At 41.4% G+C, this 18012-nt stretch overlaps 1 protein-coding gene across 2 annotated transcripts in view; it reads left to right on the top strand.

Moving 5' to 3' along the window:
• CBLB (Cbl proto-oncogene B) overlaps nucleotides 1–18012 on the top strand; it is a 202724-nt gene that overhangs the window by 107358 nt on the left and 77354 nt on the right. For both annotated transcript variants that reach the window (XM_065423860.1, XM_065423859.1), the window contains 2 exons: nucleotides 11193–11349; nucleotides 17292–17413. In XM_065423860.1, the coding sequence (XP_065279932.1) occupies nucleotides 11193–11349; nucleotides 17292–17413 (279 nt within the window). The remainder of the gene's footprint in view (nucleotides 1–11192; nucleotides 11350–17291; nucleotides 17414–18012) is intronic.

Here is an 18012-nt window from a genome sequence, read left to right as displayed (position 1 = left end):
TTTGGGACTTGCCTTGAGCCCCGGGGCTACAGGAACTGGCTACATTCATCGCTGCCCCCAAAGCTGCATTTTTCACTGCTACAGAGGAATCTTAGAGGCACCCTCCTGTTTCCCCAGCAGTCCATGTGACCTTCCCCCCCCCACACTCCCCCAGGGACTTTTAGCACAAGATTCCTTCTCACTGCTAACCAACCCTGAGACAGATTCTGCCACATGAAATAAATCATTCCCTAGTAGAAACAGTGAAAAATTGTGTGCAATTGTTGCAACGTCAGCTCAGCCTGCAAATTACTAGTTTGCATGTGTACTTTAGCTAAAGGTGCAAGGACTTTGTAACCTCCCACCAGTTCTAATTCTGCCTTTTTCCCTGGCAACAAAGCCTTCTCCTGGATCAGATCCCTCCTGACCACAGAAATCTCTGCACTGGTGTCCCTCAATCCAAGAAGCACTTCACCGTTGAGTTTAACAGCATGCATATGCTCATTGCTTGGTTGTGTGGAAGCAACCTTTACAAACCCTGTGTGGAAAGAGGCAGCAGCCGGGATCTGAGAAGCAGGAACTTCATGTGTTACTTGCTGCCTGTTTCCACTCAGCAAGGGACATTTATTCCTCAGGTGCTCAGTGGACTTACAATGATAGCACCTCTTGGGCTCCTCTGCTTGTACAGGAGATTTGGGACGAGTAACAGGGCAATGGGGAGGTGAACGCTCCAGTCTCCTTTTTCCCCGGGGTAAAACGGTGATTCTGCTTTCCACCAACCCTGTATCCCTCTGCCAGTGGCTTGTTTAATTGCAGCTTGTGACTGCTCGTAAGAGTCTGCAAACTCAGCTAATTCTCCCACTGCAACCACCTTTCCCCCAACAAATACTGTTTTACATCATCACTGCACAAATTCAGGAATTGTTCCTGAGTAACCAAATCACACATTCTTTCAAAGCTTGTAATGCCTTTCCCCCTCACCCACTTATCTACCAAATCTCTCATTTCATTTACATAAGCCACATTACTCAAACCAGATCCCCTCTTAAGACTCCTGAATTTAACCCTGTAGGTTTCAGGTATAATCTGAAACTGTTTCAAAACCAGTTCCTTAAATTTACCATAGTTTGAAGCATCATCAATAGGCATCTTATTGAATATGTCCAGAGCTCTGCCAGTCAATTTTGTTATCAATGTGGTCATCTTTTGATCTTCAGGGATTGCATGGAGGGTGCACAGTCTCTCAAAGGTGATGAAATATTCAGCAATATCGCTGGATTCATTATACTGTGGACATAGTTGCTCCCATTTGTGGATTTTTGGGGAAGTGGCGCCGGCAGCTGGAGGGTTTTGTCTCTTCAGCTCCATAACAGCCAGTTCATGCTTCTGGGCCTCAATCTAGGCCTCCATCTGGGCCTGTATTTCTTTGTCTCTTAACTCCAGGGCTCTTTTGTGGACAGCCTCCTCCCTAGCTGTTTATGCCTCCATAGCTTTTCTGTGTGCAGTTGCCTCTGCTTCTTTGAAGGCTGGTCTACACTGGGGGGGGATCGATCTAAGATACGCAACTTCAGCTACATGAATACCGTAGCTGAAGTCGAAGTATCTTAGATCGATTTACCTTGGGTCCTCACGGCACGGGATCGACGGCCGCGACTCCCCCGTCGACTCCGCTACCGCCACTCACTCCGGTGGAGTTCCGGAGTCGACGGGGAGCGCGTTCGGGGATCGATATATCACGTCTTAACGAGACGCGATATATCGATCCCCGATAAATTGATCGCTACCCGCCGATACGGCGGGTAGTCTGGATGTACCCTTTGTTTCAATTGAAACTCCCGGTCCTTTGCCTTCTCTTCTGCTTTCAGTCTAGCCAGCTCTAGTTTAGTAGCTGCTTCAGTGGTAGTCATTTTCCTGCTTTCTTGTGCTGGGCCACACCCCTTCTGCAGTTCACTGAAACTGGGATGCACTCAGCTCAGGGCCTTCCTAGTTAACAGAGACTTTCCCAGCGCCCAGTGTTCAGCCTTTCTGGGCAATTTGCAACATGTGCAGTTCTAGCTTCTTCTGATCTTCATTCTTACTTATTTTGCTTCCTTTTCTGTCACTATTTCCCTTACCCAAAATAAGCAAACAGAAAATAACAAACAAACAAATCCCTCCTCAAGATCCATTTCTATGGTTCCTAAAGGAAACTGCCAAATGATAGTGGCCAGATAAATGGCCATGAAAGACTTCTGCATGGAAGAATGTGTGAAGATGCTTGTGGGAGAAACAGGCAAATAGGCAATGGAGGCTGCCATCCTCCATGAACTAAAGTGAGTGGAAGGTTTGTGGCACATTAAATAATAAAGACAATTACAGATCAGGGCTAAGTATTGAAGGAGCTTAAATGTAAGGATCAGCACCTTTTATATGACGCAATGGGGAAAGTCAAGCCAGTGCAGGGACTCAAAGGGTTGATGTGGTCAGAATGGGGGCAAGAAGATGATCTTAGTGACAGTGTTTGGAATGGGCCTGCAGGGAGCAAAGTGGATGTCAGGCAGGCCAAGGAGAAGTAAGATGCATTAATCAAGATAAGAGTTAATGAAGGTGAGAATTCTGATGTGTGGAGAGAGAAAAGGCTGGTCTTAGAGGCGTTACAGAGGAAGAAATGACAAACAGGCATACTATTTATATATCTTAGCCTAGAAAGAGAGCACAGTCAAAGCTGGTATCCAGGTTAAGGGACCGAGTGACAAGGATGATGGTGATTGTGTCCCGTGACGGCTAAGGGGAGTTTTAGGGATGGAATATCAAGAGTTGTTTTTTACATAAGTTTTAATGATGGCAAGATATCCAAGAGAGACAGGCTGAGATGCAGGATTGGCTAGATGGAGATAAGTCATGGCTGGAGAGAGTAATTTGTGGATCATCTGTGTGGAGATAGTTGAAGATATGAAGTGTTAGCCAAGGAGAGATCCTTGTGGAATACCCACAGAAATTGGGAGAGGAGGAGGTGGAGAACCCCTGAAAGGAGCTGATGGAGCTGTCAGGAGAAGAACCAGCGGACAGATTCACAAGAGCTGAGATAGGAAAAGATTTCAATAAGGAAGGTGTTTATCGATTATGTCAATGTATGATAAGGGTGGAATAGAGACTTGGTGATCCAGGGGATAGTTGGAGATCTTGGAGCAAGTAGTTTCAGTAGTGTGAAAGCGATCTTTTCCCCTAGTTTGTTTTATTTACAGTGAATCTAAATGTACAACTTAAATAGTAACATTAAATGAAACCGTGAAATTGTAGGGCGTGTAATCAGCAGTTCCATTTGTTTACAGCTACTTTAGTAACCCCAAATGGGTTGTAAACATGCACATAAAACATAATCTGATAATTTTTTCATTATACGTATTTTATTACTCCATAGCACTTGACGTTAATTTTTTCCAGTTCCTCACTCATTTTAATAGTGTTTTTGAAGCTTTTATTTAGTTTTTGTTCTTTGCAAAAATGTTCAGAACACAATAGAGAGCAATCCTGAAATGACAAGGAAAGTGAGCTAGAGGACCTAACAGATTTTTTCAGTCTCCTAATTTCTAAGCTACTGTGAAGTCACACAGTGCTTCCGAGTGATTGAAGTCTGTGATTTATGACTCTCTTTATATTGCAAAACTAATCAGTAGCACAAATGTCAGTGTTCTTCAGATTTTCATTTCTCTATAATTCTACTATTTGATATCTGTTCAGCTTTTATCTTTATTGCTTAAACCTTCACAAAAACCTGCATTTTAGTCATATGGATTTTTGTTATTTTTTTATCAGGCAAATAGTTATTTCCCCCCTCCTTGTGGTTTTAATGGAAATGGAACTGACTTGGTTCTTTGCTACTTTGGGCATGTACATTACTGCTGCCATTACGGCTTTGAGAAAAATAAGTAATTGCCGCTTCTACGAGACCAGATTTTTTCCCCAGGGGACTAGAAAAATTGTGATTATTGACTTCTCAATAGCAGATAAGTAGGGTCTTTTGAATTGATATTTAAGGCTATAAGAAAATGGTGGGCCACAATTTTTTGTTGCAGAAACCACAATTTTTAACACACGCTGCAACTTTTTATAGTTTCTGCAAGTTTGAGTGGCATTGCGACCTGGTGCACAGGATTGCAGTGCCACTCAGATTTGGGGTTTTATGGTTTGCAGGGGTTTTTGTTTTTTAAACAAACTTTTTTTAATGATACCGCAAGTTTAACAAACTGGCTGCAACTTTTCAACCAAAAAAATCCCAACTTTCTTGCAGCCTTCTCGATACTTAAAAACTGGAATAAATATTGTGTTGGTCACTGTATTGGCTGACACCGGAGATTGAACCAATCTCCAGATCTAAAAGCACGAGATGCTGATTTTAAGCTATATCCGATTTATTTCTTCTATGAATTGGGCACAGAGGGGAACCTGTAATGCACCAGTGGGTTGTTTTACACTATGTCACGTTGAGCTTGAACTTGAAAATGTTTGTAAAACCAGAGAGACAAGCCTCGAACAAATTTGTTTTAACACACTGCTACTTTGACTAAGTATGACTAGGTCTGTTGTTATGCCATTTCCCAGTCAGTCAGTCTGTACTAAGGTCTTGATGTCACTAGGCCTATAGTTCTGTGTGATGGGGTGGATTCCTTGTTGGGGCCGTGTTCATGTAAATTAGGATGGAGGCAGCTAGCACGGCCTCTTCCCGACCTTTTAAAAAAAAACTTTGTACTGAATGAGTAGATGAGCCACTAACATGGGTTCCCCAAATACTTTCAAGTGGAACAGGAGTATGGCCAGAAAAACACAGTGATCTGAGACTGACTTTGCAGAAGGCCTAACTTTGATCCCTGGTAGCGTGTGTTGCAATCCCTGATGTAGACAGAGAAAGGAATTTGGAGAAATGGGGGCCGACCCCATGTAAATATAGAAGGCTCTTTTTTTTTTTTCCAGCCCCTGGCTGTTCCAGAGCATGCCCGCCCACAGATGGTTGTGGCCCTTGATGACTGTGGGTGTTTGGAACCCATTGTTCACTAGTGAAGCCATGGTGTGTAGACAGCTCTGTACAGCTATGTGCTGTGCTGCCTCAGGAAATACTGACATGTAGTCTCCAAAGAGAGACTGCTTAGGCATGGGATACATACTCCCTTACTCCTTTTTTATTCCCAGAGCCTCGCCCTCCTTTCCCTTCCCTACCCTCTTGTGTTGTATTTCTGACACATGGGGTCATTATTGTAACTGTTGTATAGAATGGGATGGCATGGTGGAGCAGAAGTGCTTTTCCCCCCTTGTGACTAATCTTCTCAGGCCTTCTTTGTACTGACTTGTACAGTTGTTTGCTCTAAGCTTCAGAACTAATGGAAGCATGAGGTCCATTTTTCGAACTGGAAGGTCTTCAGAGCAATATTCTAGGAAAGAGCTGTGTTCAGTGATGATAAACTGAAACCCACATCAGTTGCCTCAGACATTCAAAGAATTTTGTTTAGATCTGGGTGACTGCTTGAATTTTTAAACGAATTAGCTTTGGACACAGTCATGCCCCTTTTGTATTTGAGTTCTGCAGCATTTCTGAGAGAGTCGTGCTGGTACGCCTGTTGGCAGAATGTCAGTTTCCAAGTTACACACATACATATTCACACCAGAGGTGCTTCTGAGCTCCTCTATTTTGAGACAGGGGAAACAATGGCATGTGCCCATCTGACCAATGCAGCTCAGATATTGTACATTGAAAGTTCACAGAGATAATTTAGTTTTTAATCCATAGTTGTTGGTTCTTTTTAAGTATTTGCATGTTTTGCTTAAAAGTTTCAGAAAATCCTGGTCTGCTCCTGGGTATTCCATGAGCAGAAAAAGAAGCTAAATCCATCTGTTAAATTATTTGTTGTGAATTACTTGCTGAGCTCTAACTCTGTTGCTTCAAATGGCTTGGAGGAAGCTTGGCTTGGTGTTTTAGAGTATGATATATCTTGGAATCCTGAATAATCCTACCCTTAGGGGCAGATGCTTATTGAAGCTCCTTTTTACATAAGAAGGTGTCTAAAACAAAGCTTTTACTCTGCCCAGCACACACCTCATGCCACCAATTTGTTTAAATGCCACCAATTTGTTTAAATGACACTCTATCAGAGAAAATAGAAAGGGAGTGTTTTCTTCTGGTGGGAGCCTCAGATGAGAGGAAGACCAGAGGTGATTATCAAGATACAGTCAGGTCTGCAGTGAGGGACAGTGTATATGAGAAACTTTTTCTGCATTGGGGTCAAACACAAGCTTCCTGAAGCTTGAAAGAGGACCATTTTGTTGTTGCTAAACCAGCATGGGTACGCTCTGACTGCAACTGAAAGGGAAATCAGTGCATAGACTCCCATTGATTTCAGTGCGAGTTGGATCAGACCCTAAATGAGCTTTAAATTCTTTCAATTTAGAAAAGTTCGGTTTCAAATAAATAAATAAAACACACCTAAATACATAACAGATGGCCTTCCTTAGCTCCCTAGTGTTTTAATTCAGGTGTACGTTTCAAGCCACGTCACATTTATTCCTTTCTTATATATTTTCTCTCTGATTTTAATTAATTATACAAGAGCACATCCAAGACCATAACAAAATAGCACATGTAATACATGTTTCTGTAAACAAATGAAAACAAACATACAGCCTGATACTTCCTGAAATTAGTACTGCTTCCCAGAAGACATCAGAAAAGACACAAACTGTTGCTAAACATATGTTTAAAAAAGAAAACGTCCATTTTTTGAGCAGCAAACAGTTCGTGAATTTATAGTGAAGATAGTATATTTGTACTATCTTCTAGTATTCCTAATATGAAATACTCCACAGAATAATGCCTCACTAATAGTACAGCGTACAGCCAATGACAGCTTATATAATTATTAAATATAAGAAACAGAGAATGTACTTATTCAGCCTAATTCTACAGAGAGCCTAACATGGTAGTGGGTGTCATATTGCATCTCCCTGATGAACACAGCAGAGGTGCGTAACCCCTCCCTCTCCAGACAAGTTCCTACTGATCTGCCTCATCTCATCAGGCATGTGCAGAAATACCTGCCAACATCTAATGCTGGGCATCATTAGTGGCATGATGCAACAAACAAAACAAGGACAAAGAGCCTGGAAAGCATTAGCTGTAAATACCTTGTACAATTCAAGGCAGAAAAGAGGCAGTCTGCATTTGGTTGTAAACCAGATCCTGTTTTCTTTTATTGTAAAGGCAACAAGCTTTCTCTAACATTATTTAGTAGGCTTGACAAACATACTGTTCTCTATAAATCCTTACCTCAGCATTCGTTTCCTCAGTTTCCATACCAGCATTTGAAGTAATGTGTTTGGATTTAAATAATAAAGACACCTGTACAAAATTGTAGGCCCCTAACATGTAATAATATATCAGAAATCACAACAGCAGTAAAATGATCATTCAAACAGGAACTCAATCTGACAGCCACCTACCAAAGCTCCTTTCCACCGCTTTACTGTTGTGGGAAGTTTACTCTCAGCCTTTTCTAAATACTCTCATATCCACATCTTTTGCAGTGTGCCTGGGAGGTTGCCAAATTCAGGCTACTTTGGACTAAAGTGGTGGGGGGTGGGGGGGTGGAGGAACAAGTTCCATAGTCCTGGAGACCTCACAGAGAACACCCTGCTAGCAAACAAGGAGGGCTCCAGATCAAGGACTTCTGTTGACCTCAGCTGTCAGTATGGCATTGGGAAAGAGGCAGTCCCTCAGGTAGGCTGGTCCCAAGCTGGTTAGTGCCAAAAGCTGCATAGTGACTTTATCAGAAGCAGAAATGAGAATATTTCAACAACAAACAGTTCTCAGCTTTCCTGGGGACAGTAAATGGTCAAAGCACAACAGGCCAGATCCAAAACTCGTTGAAATAACTGGAAAGGGCTCAGATGGATTTCAGTGGACTATAGATGAGGAACAACCTTTTTTTTTTTTTTTTTTTTTTTTTTAAACACCTGTTCTGGAAGATTATCACAAAAAAATTCAAACGTTATTTCACTAGTTTAATCACTCTACTGTGAACATTTCTGTCATAAGCTGAGTTGCAGATGAGCTGAATTGTGCATAAAGGTGTCTGACCTTGAAGTTTTGTATCGATTTTATTTTTTAATCAGGTGAGGGGTAATAGCATTAAGTGAATAGAGCATGGTAGGTCCTGTACATCAGTCACATCCAATAATCATTTCTTCATGAAACTATCGCAGATGAAAAACCAAGAGGGAGTTCTGACAATCCTGTCATATCACTAGTTTTTGCTTGCATTGTATTGAGATTACAATTGCATATGAGATTAATTTTAGCTTTAAGGGTTTGGATTTCCTCTTCTAACCCTTGTTACTCTAGTACTATGACCTTGATGCTGTCACCATTCAGACAGTTTAATGAGAGAATCAAAGAGGAAGTCTAATTTATGATTACCTGTTTAATTCCTGTAATGGTGACACCTAAATTCATACATAACTGTAGTTTTTAACACCACGGATGCACAGAGGTTTTCCATCTTTGTACTTTAAAGTCAGGGCAACATTTTGTTCTTTCTTTACCGTGAGCAAAATTTGATGTGCATTCTTTTTTAAATGGCATCTGATGTGGTATCTCTCTTCAGTTCTTTGTGGTTTCCTGTTTTTCATACACAGATGAACACATCTGATGAGATCTGTTCAGCTTCATCATATATTACCATTTATGATTTTCTCAATACAAGCATCAAAATGACATTTAGATTTCCAGGTCCAAAGGCTTTTATGAATACAGTAAAGGTCAGATTAGGATTTTTCCCTGCAGCAGAAATATGAACTCAAGTCCGCAACGTTCTGCTTGCAGCTGAAAGCTCTTTTTTTAAATTTAGGTGAATTGGCAAGTATTTATTTAGTGCAGAGCAATCAGATACACCTCTACCCCACTATAACGCGACCTGATAGAACACAAATTCGGATATAACACGGTAAAGCAGTGCTCCAGGAGGGTGGGGCTGCGTGCTCCGGCGGATCAAAGCAAGTTCGATACAACGCGGTTTCACCTATAACGCGGTAAGATTTTTTGGCTCCCGAGGACAGCGTTCTATCGGGGTAGAGGTGTATAACTATCATTTTTTTATACAACTCCATATTACTAAGTAATCTGAATTACTTTGTACATGTGAAAAGGAGATGTGAAAATATTTGTGGAATAAAAATGTTGTGGGGCTTTTCTAAAGTTAGACAGTGTAAAGAGCAGAAGCCTATCTGTAGCATGTGTGAGGATTGTGTCTGTGGCTCTTTAGACTTTTTTAGCATCCATATGCACACAAACAAGCTTTAAAAACACAAAATCTTACACATTTTAAAGTCCTGCAAATAACTACAGATCACCTAGAATGTGATCCTGTAAAGTAGGCCCTTCTCTACTCCTACTGGGCATTGAAGTCAGTCAGGGGTTTAATGCCTCGCAGAATTTAGATAGTAACCTTTATAATGACATCTGGGGGAAGAGGAAGCAGCAGCTGTTGACAGGTGTATGCCATGGCTTGTAAAGGGTTCCATACCTCCAAGTGATGGGCATTGGGTCGGGTCCCAAATCTCACCATCTTCATTGATAGTGGTTGGCAGAAGAACCTGCCAGTTTGTGTCGGCAGATGAGTTCAAAGGGACGTGGGATACAGAAGGATGGGGAGGGGAACTGAGGTGAACAAAATGCGACTCTACTAAAGAGGATCAGTTTAGCATGTCTTCGTTCTGAATTGCGCTTTCCACGCCTGCCACACTCTGCTCCAGAGCTACAAATAAAAGCAGGGGCAGGTACTGCCAGTGGCAGAGGGATAAGGGACTCATTCCCAGTTAACGCTGACAGGATATGTCAAAGCACTCAGCCCGCCTCTGTCTAGCTGAATGAGGCCTTCAGCGCATTTCAGCTGTCCTTCCTCCTTAATGGTAGCACCTGTTCATCCTCCGTTGAATTCGTTTTCATCAACAGGCTCCTTTTTCTCCATGCTGCTAGGACTTGGGGCTGAGGGGTGCCTTCCCCCAGTTCTTGTTGCATTCTTCAGAAAGGAGGCAGGATTTTCCCCCCACCCCTAGTAGCAGGCTCCCAGCCTAGTAGCATCTTGAACTGAATAAAGTCTCAAAGATTGCTTCAAAGTTAGCTACTAAATTGGATTTAGAAATGTATAGTTTGGATTATTTATGGAAGAGCTTTCAAATTCGTGCAGATGTAGACATAGTAAGAGCTGCACTCTAATATCCATGTAACTGTTATAACCCATTACCATTGCTATCATCCTGCAGTTTTTCCTTTGCTTGTCACTACTACTCAATTCTGTAACAATTTTCTCATTTATAAAAGCAATTTCTTTGGGAGGAGGTGGGGGTCGGGAGAACAGCCGTATAGTCAAATAGAGCAAGCTACACTCATGGGCAATAAGTTAAAGAACCTTTCCCTTCCTTAGGTTGCTGATCTGAACTAAGCCTTGAGTAATGATGTCATAGCAGTTATTATCTGAAGGTTGTTAGCCTGTACAAAGTGAGCTGGTATAAATGAGCCTTAATTACAAAAACTGCAATCACTGTAAGCACTAAGAAGCATGCTTGTTAGTCTGCACAGAGGCCAAGGACCATGAAGACAGAACTTCCTGTCCATTCCAGAGGTGTTTCCTTCAAGTCAAGATTGGGATCATGTGGGGTGGTTTGCTGTACACCTCTACCCCGATATAATGCTGTCCTCGGGAGCCAAAAAATCTTACCGCGTTATATCGAACTTGCTTTGATCCGCAGGAGTGCACAGTCCCGCCCCCCCGGAGCACTGCTTTACCGCGTTATATCCGAATTCGTGTTATATCGGGGTAGAGGTGTACCTGTTCTGTGGATAAATACAGGATTTTAATCTTGGCACCAGAGACTCCATCAACTTTCCCTTGCACAAAATTCACTTACACTAAAAACAAACCAACAAAGAACCCACCTCCACACTATTTTGGGAAATAATTTGGCTTGAATATTTAGCATAATAAAATAAGAGGGAGATATTAACAGCATCATTTTAATGGAAAATAAGATGTACTAGCATTTGATTGAATCCTTGCAGAAAACTGAGCTTTAGTTTTTGTAGCAAAATCAAATATAATTAAATTAATGTCAGGCTTGAGTTGTGCTGTCTAAATAAGAAAATGTTTTCAATATGGCATCTTATTAAATCATTTCTCTCCCCCTCCCAGAACTATAGTGCCATGGAAACTGTTCCGGCAGTGCCTTCATGAGATTCATCAGATAAGCTCTGGTTTGGAAGCAATGGCTCTTAAGTCTACCATTGACTTGACCTGCAATGACTACATTTCAATTTTTGAATTTGATATCTTCACTAGACTATTTCAGGTAAGATTTTTAAAATATTCAGCATTATGGAAGAACTTAGATCTGTAATTCACCAAATGGACAACAAAAGTCAGATGGTTGGAAAATTGTGAATAACTCAAACATCAGACCATGGAACTAACTTTGTTTATTTTTTGTTTTTTGGTATCAAAGCCTAAATTTTAAAAGATACACCCATGAAACAATATGTGCATAGTTTGTGGACATGGCTACCCTAATTGTGATGCAGTTGTGGCAACTCATGCATTTTTTCCTGCATTCAGATTTCTCTAAAAATATGGGCCTGGGTTGCTAATCTAAAATATGTATATAAATGTATAATTAATGTGGCATATACATCATATCTATGCTAAATATGGGCCTGATTCTGCTCCTGTTGACGTTAATAATAGTATTTTTGCCATTGAGTTGAATGGGAGTAGGATCAGGTCATGTGTTTGGCAATGTCATTTTAGTTGCTGAAGAATTGCTGAGAGTTTTACTCTCTGTCTGAACTAAACTAATACAACTAATTTTGTACATATGCTATACAACTTTTGAATATGTGTATCCATTCTACATTATGTACTTTAATGTGGACACCATTCTAATGTCTGAGTTTTCTGAGGACTGGATAAAAATATCCATATAGATATATTAATTCTTAAATTTTCTCACTTTAGCCTCTCCTTTGTATATAGGAGTAATTATTAGGATGCAATTCTGGGAAATGAAGTCTCTCACTTATTCAGGCATTGGCTGTTTTTCTCTTTGTCTGAAGTGTACATTGTTTGTGAAAATTATTTTGTTTGTTAAAGATGTGTTCAAACTGTGAAATTTGGATCCAGATCAGTTGTTTTTGAACACCCACAATATTCTGGCATGTTCATTTCTGGGGATTTGGGCTAGGGACCATTTGCAAAAGTTGGATGATAGTAGGGTGTGTTGAATCCAGGGCTTTTGTTTCTTTATCATCTCTTATTTTCACCAAGTGAAATTGCCAGAACCAATAAAAGTCAAAGTTAAAATTGTTCAGGTGTAACCCATCTCTGTTTAAGTGTTCTGAGGCCAAACTCAGAGTCTCAAAACACAGTCAGAGCATTCCCCTTACAGAAATAACCAAATGCATCTTTTATCATTATATTTCAAGATTTTTGTGGGTGTTTTTCACTGGTGCCTTTGCTAGAGCTAGTGCAAAACTCAGCTATTTTGAATTTCAAGGATTTGTGTGAATCTTTGGCCCATATGGTTTTGTACCTTCTGAGCTTTGCTTTTGAGTTGGGGGTTGAGTTAGACAAAACACTCATGGCAGAATTCAGTTGAAACACCTAAGCTTTGCCTGGTTTGAATAAGTTTCTATTCCAGACAAAAACTTCTGTGTTCAGTAGAAAATTCTGAAACTTTTTTGTTGAAGCTGAACTGGTTTTCAGGTTGGTAACTGTAAAAGGCTCCTGGGGATACCAAGAGCTGTGGGGGCATTGTGTTACCTCTCTGTCTCATTAAGAATGCGTTTTGCTTTCTGTCCCAGCCATTCATGAATTACACACAGGGTGACACCCACATATTCTTTAATCCAAGCCTTGTTCCCCAGAAATGTGCATCTTGCACTGCTCAGTACCCTCCTGGACAGTATAAGCTCATAGTAACGCCATCATTCCAACACTGGGTAATGATTATGCACCAGCCTAAGTAGAGATTCCCAAACACTTCAACCAAACTACACTGGTTTAGATAAAACGTTAAAACAAGTTTATTAATGATAGAAATATAGATATTACATGATTACAGGTAGAGATGCATATAAGTCAGGATTGCTTACAAAAGAAACAAATAGATAAACACACAAATTAATTCCTAAACTTTACCAAGGCTAATAGGTTTAAAAGCAAAAAAGGGTTACCTCACCCTCAGCTGTAATACATTTCACATGCTGCATCTCTTTCCAGTGTGGGACCACTCTTCCCTTCGCCCCCCCCCTTTGTTCAGTTCTTCGAGAGTCATTGTCATGAGCAGAGAGATGGAAGGAAGAGAGGGGTTACGTGGAGGTCACTGTCTCTTATTTTTATACTCTCCTCCTTTCTTTGAGGATTATCCCCTGCCGGGGTGTAGACAAACAGTTCCCTGTGTATTTGAGATCTGAACCATATCTGGGATGAAATGTACATTTCTTGTTTACATCTCTCCGTTGCTGAAGAATGTCTGCTTAAGTAAACGATAGTCCACTTGACTTTGATACCTGTCTGGGGTTGCTAGTGTGTCTCTGTCTCTGAAAACTGTTACCCGAACTTACAACATTTTTCAGTAACAATGATATAGCAAAATCTCATAATTTTATATGCAGTAATGTTACACACATTTCAACAGGATACTAATATTCAGTAGATTGAGTTTTCACATGATGCCTCACAAGTCATACTTTGTACAAAATATATCATAACCTTATAAATATGGTGAACATGGGATACAGGATGTCACAGAATTCTCTCTCTGTTCCCTAAGGGATTGCCTTTGTCTTACAAGTCAGGAAGGCTTCCTGGGGATTCAGGCTCTGAGTCTCTCTAGGATGCAGGAGCCATGTTAATTCTCTGTCTCTCGAGTTCAGGCAGGTTTAGCGTCATAATTTTGTTTATGACTAATATGTAAATTGAGGTAAACCCACACTCCTTTATCTAGTACAGATGTGTTTATCACCTTTACCTAGGCTAAACTGTCAGGTCTTAAATATGTTCCAGTAACATCATACAGAGAGAATTCATAACTTCATATATAAGGTTAGCACATTCATTTTAGAATGATATTGATAACTAGCATGTTACTAGCTTTGATGTAATACCTCACAAAACATATTTTGTACAAATATTGCAGTAGTGTGTAGGGCAGAGGTGGGCAAACTACAGCCTGCGGGCCACATCCGGCCCACGGGACCCTCCTGCCCGGCCCCTGAGCTCCTGGCCCGGGAGGCTAGCCCCCGGCCCCTCCCCGCTGTTCCCCTTTCCCTGCAGCCTCAGCTCGCTGCACCGCTGGTGCAATGCTCTGTGCGGCGGGGATGCGAGCTCCTGGGGCAGCGCAGCTGCCGAGCCCAGCCTGACCCGGTGCTCTGTGCTGCGTGGTGGCGTGGTTGGCTTCCGCTGGGCGGCGTGGCTGCCTGTCCTGCTGTTCTGGGCGGCATGGCTGTAGCACCGCCAGCCACCGGTGCTCCAGGCTGTGTGGTAAGGGGGCAGAGGAGTTCTGGGTGGTGGCGGTCAGGGGGCGGGGTTGTGGATAGGGGTTGGGGTGGTCAGAGGGCAGGGAACAGGGGGGTTGAATGGGGGTAGGGGTGCCGGGGGGCAGTCAGGAAGTGAGGGGTTGGTTGGGGTGGCGGGGGGCAGTCAGGGGCAGGGGTTCCGGAGGCAGTCAGGGGACAGGGAAGGGGGGGTGGATGGGGCAGGGGTCCCGGGGGGGGGGGGCAGTCAGGGGGCAGGGGTCCTTGGGCAACCATCAGGGAACAGGGGGGGTTGGATGGGGCAGGAGTCCCGGGGGGGCTGTCAGGGGGCGAGAAGCAGGGGGAGTCAGATAGGGGGCGGGGGCTGGGCCATGCCTGGCTGTTTGGGGAGGTACAGCCTCCCCTAACCAACCCTCCATACAACTTCAGAAACCCGATGCGATCCTCAGGCCAAAAAGTTTGCCCGCCCCTGGTGTAGGGTGTGAATACAGGGGTGCCTAGGATCACAGTAAACAAACCCAAACCTTGGTTTGGGGGTTTGACTACAAGACGTTCTAAGAGGAACACTCCTACTAACTATACCATAAATTAATATAGTTTGGGGTAACGTACAATTACTCTTTTGTAAGAAAGCTATCCTGTTTTTCCTGCTGTGCTTACAAATCTGACACAAACATTCCTTTTTGCTCTTTTAAACTCTATATTAACTATAATTATGAAAAGGGAAGGCAGTGAGCTGAGAAATACATTTTGTTCTGGCCCTGCGGTGTCTCGTAGATTGTGTTACACTGTGGAGTTCAGGCTGACAGTCTGAAATAGGATTTATTTTCCTTGATCCATATACCAACAAATAACTGATTATATTAGTTTCTGTTTACTATATTATCTGAGCATTGCCTCTTATTCATTACCTTGCTTACTGTTAGATAAAGCGGATCAACAAGACCAATTTATGTAAGGACAGAAGATTGGTTAGGGTTAATTTTTAATTTAAGTACAATCCTTTTAAAAGAAGCAGAGAGAACTCTTGCCTTAGAGGTGTGAGATTCTCAGCTACTGTATATCTGTGTCATTTTATTGAAATCAATTTATGCTGGCTGTGAATCTGGCCAAGATGCTACATGTACTTCCCCAGATTTTTAAGATACTTCTCTAACTTCTTTGTATATGTATCAACAGTGTTAAAATTTAAGTTGCTTTTTTTTTCTCCCCATGCAAGAGCGTCACTATAAACGTAGCGCTACAGTTGGTATTGTTACATTTTGGATGCTTTAAAACAATAGAGCCTTTATTCTGTCAATGTAAGCTGGTCCCACGAAGTATAGTCTTTTTGTAGTACAAGGTATTTGCATATCCTTCTTCTCTTAATTTTTTTACAACTAACTTTCTCCTCCTGGTTAGGGATGATGGCATTCAACTTCTGGATTCTGCTCTCACTGAAAATAAGGATGTAGGGAGGAAAACTGAACTTTGACAAAATGCAAGAACTTTTCTCAGCATTGCGTTTGGATTATGGAATTCTCTTGCATGTGTCATTTTGTGCAAATTTATTTTTAAAGAAATTAATCATATTGAAAGCATTTAAACTTTCTTAGGCATCTATTTAAAAAATCCAGTTTCATCTTGGAATATCCAACATGAAAAGTTCTAAATAAAAATGTTTGTGTTCTGTTGTTTTAAATAGTGGGAGGTTAAGTGTGGTTAAGAGCTGTTTGACTTGTGAACTGGAGAGCTCGCCTGAAGAATTGTTACTCTGTGGCAGAGAGAGGCTGCCAAAAACCTTCATAACTGACACATTTTATCCCCACTTTCTTAGCACAAGCAGCATGTTTCTAAAAAATGTCACCTGTAAATGGAATTTGCATAAGAGAGAGTTGAATAGAGTCTCAAGATGGACTGTCTCATCCCGATTTCCCTCTTCTATTCTGTTCCTCAACATGCCCCACCCCACCCCCACACACAAATCCTTTAGCCACTTAGAAGCACTATTGTCTTTCAAAATGTTGGTTGTTGAACACTCACTATTTTTATGTTGGTACCTGAAATACCTAAATAAAAGATGTTATGTTTTGTTTTGATTGCGGTAATAATGTGGCATGTCAGATGTGCTTCAGTGCCAGCTCTTTGAAGTAATTGTGACTCAAGTGAAGTGGCAATGATAATTCATCAATACCCTGAAAGTAACACTGTCACTGTTCATCTCATTCCCTGGCCATAATACTGGTATGACAACTGACAGGATCAAGAAGTGTAGAATAATAAAAAGGATGACAGTTCAAAAATCAGTGCTTCACTAGACTTAGTCTATTAGTATAATAATGCAGGGTCTTGTCTGAAAAAGTAAAGCTGTAACATGCTTCTTTGCTGTGCATTCATACAAACTGTGTAGCTTTCATGAGAGACTTTCCATGCTATTTTGGGACCCAATTCTGCAAACACTTACTATGTCATAACACTTAACTTTACTGCGACTACATATGTTATCATCATTGAACCCTGAGATACTGATCCTGCAAAGATCTTACACAAGTGATTAACTTGATACATTGAAGGACTTTGAAGGACTCCTCACAATGCATAAAGTTAAGCACATGTGAAAGTCTTTGAAGGATCAGGGCCTTAAACAGCTATATTGAATCAGATATGTACATTTTAAGTGAAATGGTCTGAAATAATTTCAGTCTTTGTCACAAGTAGTCTTGAGTTTTATTCTAACACATACTTATAATTATCTAACTGGATATTTGTGTGTTCTTTTTAGCCTTGGGGTTCAATCTTAAGGAACTGGAACTTCTTAGCTGTGACACACCCTGGGTATATGGCATTCCTAACATATGATGAAGTCAAAGCAAGGTTACAGAAATACAGCACCAAACCTGGGAGGTAAGAGGTTTCACTGATTACTGCTTTACAAATAAAATTGCTGCCTCTAAAGCTAAGTAATTATACTGGATCCATATTCCTGGGTCACATCCATTTGTTGTCTCGTTCTGGGGGAGTGAATTCATAACTTGATTAGCCAACATCTTTTTTTTCCGTTTGTCAAAGTAAAGCTGTATGATCTCTAATATGTAGCAGTTTCTATAGAAAGACTGTAGCTGAAGCAAACTTCAAGCCCTTTTTTTGTAATGGGATGCAGTTTTGCCACCCCGAATGCTCAAAAAACAAGAGTCAGGCCTCAAGCTTTTTTTCTCTGCACCCTCAAGGGCTAGAAACTTACTTTGAGAAAATGCTGAGATTCCCCTCACTTTAAGAAACACCAAATGGATCTATTTAATATAAATAAATAGTAACAACATCTTGAGGCTTGGGATAACATCAGGAGAGTTAGTAACATGGGGGATGACTGATCATGCATCTGGGGTTTAAAATGACAACTTGTGTTGAAAGCCAGTGGTCCCCAAAACTTTTTACTTTGCACCCACTTACCCATCTGCGTCCCCCCCACGCTCCTGGAGCCACGACCCGGTCCTGGCCCCAGC

The sequence above is a fragment of the Emys orbicularis genome, chromosome 1 (genome assembly GCF_028017835.1).
Source record: "Emys orbicularis isolate rEmyOrb1 chromosome 1, rEmyOrb1.hap1, whole genome shotgun sequence".
Taxonomy (NCBI): Eukaryota; Metazoa; Chordata; order Testudines; family Emydidae; genus Emys; species Emys orbicularis.
The sequence above is the reverse complement of the archived record's forward strand: the minus strand, read 5'-3'. Positions and strand labels throughout refer to the sequence as shown.